This window comes from Macadamia integrifolia, chromosome 13 (assembly GCF_013358625.1).
Source record: "Macadamia integrifolia cultivar HAES 741 chromosome 13, SCU_Mint_v3, whole genome shotgun sequence".
Taxonomy (NCBI): Eukaryota; Viridiplantae; Streptophyta; class Magnoliopsida; order Proteales; family Proteaceae; genus Macadamia; species Macadamia integrifolia.
The window spans coordinates 12,187,887-12,195,252 of NC_056569.1; the positions used below are offsets into that span (position 1 = coordinate 12,187,887).

The 7,366-nt window shown below is 35.3% G+C and overlaps 1 protein-coding gene across 1 annotated transcript in view; it reads right to left on the minus strand.

Moving 5' to 3' along the window:
* Positions 1-6,080: 6,080 nt before the first annotated feature.
* The window catches only part of LOC122058722 (WRKY transcription factor 72A-like), a 2,939-nt gene continuing 1,653 nt past the window's right edge, over positions 6,081-7,366 (minus strand). Inside the window, exon 4 of the mRNA XM_042621392.1 lies at positions 6,081-7,102. Coding sequence (XP_042477326.1) covers positions 6,434-7,102 — 669 coding nt within the window. The 3' untranslated portion in view covers positions 6,081-6,433. The remainder of the gene's footprint in view (positions 7,103-7,366) is intronic.

A 7,366-nucleotide genomic window follows, 5' to 3' on the forward strand; every position in this document is an offset into this window, starting at 1 on the left:
TTACACATATAGTAGGAAAATGCATTTTTTTTTCTGGTTACATAATCCAGCATAGGGTTTTTCCATCTGTATGGATCTATCCCATATGAGAATAAATTCTTGTATGAGAATCTGATCCGCTCTCATTTTTTGTTTATATCCATATATCTGTGATATATGTAACCCTGGTTTAACCGTTGGTCCAATTGGGTTTTTTTTGAAACTAATGTTGACATTTGAGACTTAAATGATACTACCAATGGAGTCAGTAGTCTAATGGTGAAAATGCCGTCAATCCATCACCGCTCGAGTTGGCTGGTTGTGGGTTCAAGTCTTGGCATGCCCACTATCGCCCTTTGGTCCTATGGGGACTTGTCCTGGGGGCAATTTCACGTCTTGACTACTTACAATTCATACAGGTTTTCAAGTGGGAACTTAATTAAAACGGCCATCTCTAAAGAAGATCTTAGACTATTATGGATAAGATTTTGTCTTCACCCTTCTAGGCAAATTGTTTAGCAGATGCCATCACATTACCCACTTGAGGTCTCCCTAGAGCTTGTACCCTATGAGTAATGTGTATGGATGGAAAGGTACACCTTTGGGTGAATGAATGAGTTGGACTGCTCTTGCTTTTATGGACATATTTCTATCTTCAGTAAAAGTGATGGATAAATATGCCATTATACATGTTTAACCAAAATCTTTATCTCTTTTCTCTTTCAAGGAGAATGGATAATTTTATCATTTTTATTATCCTTTAAAGAGACTATTTAATAGTCATATGTGTGATATTGAGTTTTCTACTTGTTATTAATGCTTCCATATAAGGATGTACATGCCTTATATGAAAAAAGGATGTACATGCCTGTTATATATTGAAGATATGCCCGTATTTCTTCCCCATTTTTTTAAATAGAAATTGAATTAAACATGTGGCATATTCGTTGTTTTTAGCACCAAAGTTTAATCATAAGCTCTTGTCTTCCAGAAGGATGGCTCTCTATAGCCTAGTACATAAGAGTGGGAGAGATTCATACTTGTTCGGATCCCGCCCATGATTATTATTATCTGCTCTTTTCCTCTTATTATCACTCTTCCCCCCTTTACTTCTAGATGAGCTTGAGTGTAACTTGCTTTTCAGGTAGTAACCAATTCTATACATCTGCCCCTCTCAAATCAAGAAATTCCATATATTATATACGTGCCAATAGCTATATGGCAGCCAAGAATTCGCCCTTAACACTAACTCCCTTTGAAACTCTATTCTTGTATTAGTGTCCAGTATTAACATCTGGGCCTTAGCCTGATGGTTTACAGTGCTCAGTGGAGTACCTGCCTGAGGGTTGGTCACTTGGTCATCTCCTCTCAAATGCATTGGTGCTTGGTTTGCACTTATTTCTTTGCATTCCAAGAAGTATGGCCTTGGGCTCTTGTTGACTCCTCCGTAAATCCCCCTATGTGGAATGGCCAACAGAGCATTGAACTTGGAAATATATATATATATATATATTTATATATATTTTGCTGTAACTATGCTTCCACCCTTAAACCCCTCCTTGAAATTAAGACCTTAAAAATATTTTTTCTCATGCTTGATATGATCCAACCATTGATCCCATCATCATTTTGACAATTTTATGTCTGGTACGTCCTTTGCTTTTTGGAGGGGGATTTGGTTATCTTTTGTGAATCTATAGGCATCACATGATTGACAATATGTTGCAGCATCATCTTCTTTGTAACATTTTCAAACTTTCTATCCAATCTTAATTTTCAGATTACACAATATTTCTATCTTTTTGGGTAGAATGCTCAAACTACACTTGCAACTTAATTATATGGAACCAAGACAATTTTATCCTCTCGTTGCTATAGTATATTTTATCATGAATTGAACTCACAAGAATAGATGATCATTGAATCAGCCGATGTGTGATGATATATGGTTTGTCCCATTTTATGAATAATGAAAAATATCTTATGGTTATTCTTTTAAAGGAGAAAGAATCCTATCAGTCTATTATAGGTAATATCAATACACTGAGTTAATGGGTAGACTCACAGAAGCATCTTCAAAGTATGGGGGGCAGCGTAGTCGCATACGCAACGCCAAACTGTCTCTTTTTAATTATGAGATTTTCTTACTGACACCTCTTAAGGTATTTTATAATTTGTAGCCTTAATTTTTTTTCACCCCATTTGTATAACACAAAATTTCTTTTTGTATCATGATAAATGCCTTTTCACATGTATATTAGAAAACTATGCTAGATAATAATAATTTTTCAGAATGATAAAATGGTAAATCACTTGTAAATTATTTTTAAAGATCTTCTTATACTCTTGACTTAAAATAATTTTTGAAATACGACAAAGCGTAATAAAAGAAGATATCATTTAGATAGTCCTAGTATTTACGTAAACAAGAGAAATATATATATTTTTTTTCTACCATTTGAAGTGATAAGATTTTAAAAGCTTCAAATTACGTATGAGATCAATTTCCATTGATTATAATTTGATTACAATCTAAATTATCCAAGAATCGGTCGGACTTGGCCGAAATCAGCATGACTAAGCAAGACTTGACCTAATTCATGTATAGCTGATCTTCTCCAACAGTTGAGTTTTGAGGAGTTTAGTAGGGGAAAAAAAATCATAGCTTTATTATGTATTCTTCTAAAAGACAGTTTCTTTCAATGGGGGATGAATGATAGGACTATTCAAATGTGACCTCCATCACTTCTCACCTCTCTTATGATGAATCTTTGGTTTGAATCATACTTTTATAAGTTATTGACTGATGATCATAAAATGGCGTCATTGACTACCCGAACCAATTGAATTGGAAGATGAGATTGACCAATTTTATAATAACTACTTTCGCGTAATTAAGATTACACAATGACATGGTGAGCTAAATATCTGACAATAATTGATGGCTGGGTCATGCGTTAGAGCCTTGACCGGCATTCCAAATTAGACAAAAGAGTATGCATTATAAGGACCAAAGTGTGTCACACACACAGATTTGACTTGATCTATATTTATGACTCATTCCATCCATGTGGCCAGTTGATTGGATGGCTGGGCCTTATAGATGGATTTGAATGACCAGTGAAGAGAGAGAAACACGAAACAGGAGAGAGAAAACAAGAGACTTTAAAACTCTCACTGGTTCCTCTCCAAAACACCCCCTTGTGCTGAAGAGGGTCATATTAACCACTGAAGTGGTCAAACTCTATCAGTTACTCGTTCAAGAAACCTGCAGTCTGTAGAGAGGAAGTTGCTCAAAAACCTCCAGCAAAGTTTTTTTCTGACCATAAAATAAACCCAAAACAGTGGTTTCTGCTGCCGCTGAATGTATTTATTTATTTATTTTATTTTTTTCGGCTTTTAGAAAAAAAAAATTTTTTTTTTGCTAAAACATTAAATTATACCAGAAAAAGAAGAGAAAAAAATAATACAAGCAATTAATGACTAGGCATTTCTAGACAAATATAATTATATGCCGATAGAGAACCCCCACCTTTGGCAATGAATGTCCGTACATAAATCTAATCTTGATCTAGAGGTCACATCAAAAGCAATCTCATCACAGACATATAAAGGAAAATAAATCATATCAGCAATTGGATTTCCTCCCCAAAAACAGTGGATGATCTCTCACAACACTGATCTAAGATACTATTGTAAGAACAACTAATATTGAGCCGTAAACCACGGAATGCATTGAGAGTGAACAGAAATGACCGCTGCCATAGAGTCATATTCAATCCAAAGCCATTCTACGCTCTTTATCTAGCTAGCAAATTCTGCTCAAAACTTTGACATAACTCTAAGAAAAGCTTGAATTAATGGGGATTAAATGAAGTGAAAGTATAGCATTTAGCTATGTTTTTGTTATAATATTATTTCAAAGAATCGTCACAGGGTCTGACTATTTCTTTTCAAAAATCAAAGTAGGAAGAAGGCCAAATTAGTTCCGTCAAGATTTTGCCTTCTGATGGCTAAAGTTACTACGAGTAAGCCCAAGTGAGTGTTTTTGGACTGTCCTTTTCTTTTGTTAAAGAAGAATAAGCTAAAGCGGCAAGGGGTTAGTAGGGGTGTGGTCCTTTGACCGGTACTCTCAGTCGGCTAGGCTCTCTTTGGTAAGCCCAGATGTTTGACTATTGTGGGTTGGCTCTGTCCTTGTATCCCTCTTCAGATTCCCTTCCAACTTGATTCTGTTATAGGGATAAGACGTTGATTATGTTGTGGAGCTTTTTTCTTATTTTTTCCCTATTCTTTCCTCTTCTTCTTTTTTTTTTTTTTTGGGGGGGGGAATTTCGACTTTGTTGAATATATTTTAATCATTCAAAAAAAGAAAAAATATTTAAGCAGGATCATCCTTTTGGATTGAGATTTGCTTATTTGATTTACATATATATATATATATATATAATGGACTTTCCATCTATCTCATGTTTGAGATTTATATTTCTGATGTTTGGTAATGTTGGAGTTCTTTCAACAACATGTATGGTTTTCGAAAAGCTAATTACTGTGATACGAACAATGCTTCTACATTAGTCAGCAACAATGGTTTGATCCTTAGAGCTTAGATAAATGTCAAGATATGTGATTCTATGGGAGTCATTGTATCAACACTGTAGGGTTTTTCTTTAATTTTTGCTAGAAGACCAGATTTTATGAAGAAAAATATTAAGGAAAAAAAAATCATAAACACAACTCATGGGAAATAAGTTTTGTTTTATTTATTTATTTATTTTTTTTGGTGAAACGGGAAATAAGTTTTGAATTATTAGCAGGGACTCACAATAGCTATCATAAATCTAAATCACAATCTACTATATTTATCGCCAACTCATTGATATAGGTGAGAAGAGTAACCATCACAACTGAAGATTGGATTTTTTCTGCAGCCTTTGCCAAGTAATCAGGAAAGGATTTGTCTCCCTGAAACAATGAATAATCAATAAGTCTCCACCTTCTAATACCCAAGCCCCTCCTCTTTTGGTCTACACACCATGTCCCATTTTACCATAATTGCTTTCGTAGATTCCACATCATCCGTCCAAAAAAATTTCCTCACCCATTTTCCTAGGCATCTAATAAGAGAAGCGGGCCACCAATACACCGAGAAATTGATGTGTTTTGTGATTCAAGAAACACCATAGTGTTTTCATCATCCTATTCCTTCATACTGTTTCTCTCACTTCCTCTTCCATGAACTTTTACTTTAATTCTACACAAGTTTATACTCCTAAAATATTGATGTAATTTTCCTTAATAACTGATAATCCTTTTATGATATTTTTATCACTCAAAAATGTTAATGATCCTCGTGCATCTCTTATGTTTGATGTTCGTACTAATTCTACGGGATCCTATTAGCTTGGCTGTACAATGAAAGTATGTTTTTAGGATCAATCATTTACCATCCATTTTTCTTTTTTTCTTTTATAAGATTCATTTACTATTACCATTAGCCTTTGAATGGAGTATTGTTGAAATTTGATGCAAGAATATGAAATGCCTTAATCAAAGGACTACCACCATCTTTGATTACTTTTATAAACTTATGATATAACATGTTTATTATTAAGTTAATGGGAAGGGATCTATAAACTGCCACATGTTTTAGCATCTCCCACACCAAGTCAATGGCACACAGGATGGTGTTAGAGAGTGTCACGGAGATGAAAGAGTGTGAGAGTGTGAGAGTGTGAGAGTGTACATCATCCCCACTCCTTTTCATGACGCATTAGAAAATGAAAACTATGAATTAGATTTGTCCTTTTCCATTTGTACAAAATATCTTCGTCATACCTTTGAGTATAATCTAGGGAGGAATAAATTTTTGGCAAACTTCTAGGAAGAGATAAAGATCATAACCAATGATAAAAAATGACTTTCAAAGTAAGGCTTCATGACCTAGTAAACCTATTCTTTAAAGCTCAAATTATCCATAATTCTTTCTTTTTTTTTGGGTAAGCCAAATTATCCATAAATAATCATCACATATACTGTAGGAGAAAAAGGAAAAGAAAAACAAAACCCTAAACTTTATTGAATCTATAAAATCTTAGAAAGGAAGAAGAAGATTTTCATTACAAAAAAAAAAAAACCTAATTTAACTATCAAGGAAACAAGAAACCTATTCAAAGAACAACTCAATGTGACTCAACAAATTTTAATAAACATCATCCCTTACTTGCTATCACCTTCACCACGCATAAATTTCTTCATAAGAAGCCAAATAAAGAAGTAAGAGCATCCCAATGGTCAACTACTTGAATGCCCGTCAGTTGATACGGTCCTTATTATCAGTTGAAGACTGAGAGGCACTCTTAGAGGTTGAAAATGGAAAATAAGGTGGGAGAAACATCAACATCCCTTGTTGGCATTTCGTATTCATGAGTAGGGAGAAGTGGTTGTGATCAAGTGCTCACCCCCTCTTCAAATTCTGCCCAAAATTCTCCCCAGTACTACCTTTGTTTACTATCGACCTGATCGCGGCCTCTAGAACTGATCGTAAACTTGGGTCCGATGTGATGGCCTTGGTTGTGGCTGCAAATGTTTCAGACATGGCCTGTTGTGGAATTGGGTTGTTCTTTTGTATATAAGGTTGGTAGAAATGTTCCTGAGGTTGCTTTCCAAGACTTAATGATCCAATGTGGCCTTTGTGGTAGGACTGAGTGCCATAGCTTAGGTAAGCATTGCCCAAAGATGTTGAATATCTTGGGGTGGAATGGAAGCTCGTATTTAGCCTGTTGAATTGGGAAGATGAGGAGGATGAAGAGGACGGTGGTGCAGTAAGGTCAAGGGTGATGGTAGGGTATGAGGGTGAAGATGAGATTAAGGAGTTGGGTAGGTAGAACTGTCTTGCGCTTTTGTTATCTGAGAGATTGAAGTTTAGACCATGTAGATCAGCAGAGGTAGTGGTGATAGCTGATGCCCCAAGGGCTGATCCGGAGCTCGACGAGCCAAACATGAGCATGGAAGCAGCTGCAGATGAGGTAGAAGCCGCGGCTGTCGCTGAAATTGATAGGGGGTGATTGTGGTTTCCTTCGTAGGTGGTTATTAAGATAGACATGTCCTCTGCACATCTTTGGACCTGAAATGTGAAATAAGCAATATAAAGGGAAAGAAATACAAACTGTAATGGTGCATACTATTGAGCAAATTTGAGAAGCCATTTCTTTCGAGATAAAAACATGCCTCTTCTTAGGATCTCCCACTTATTTCTTGCCTTTTATTAAGATCTCCCACTTATTTCTCCCCCTCCCTTGGTTATTTAATGTATCATTCTTTTGATAAATTGTTTCTCGCATTTTCGATCTTTCTGATATGTTATGTTTTTTTTTTTTTTGATAAAAGA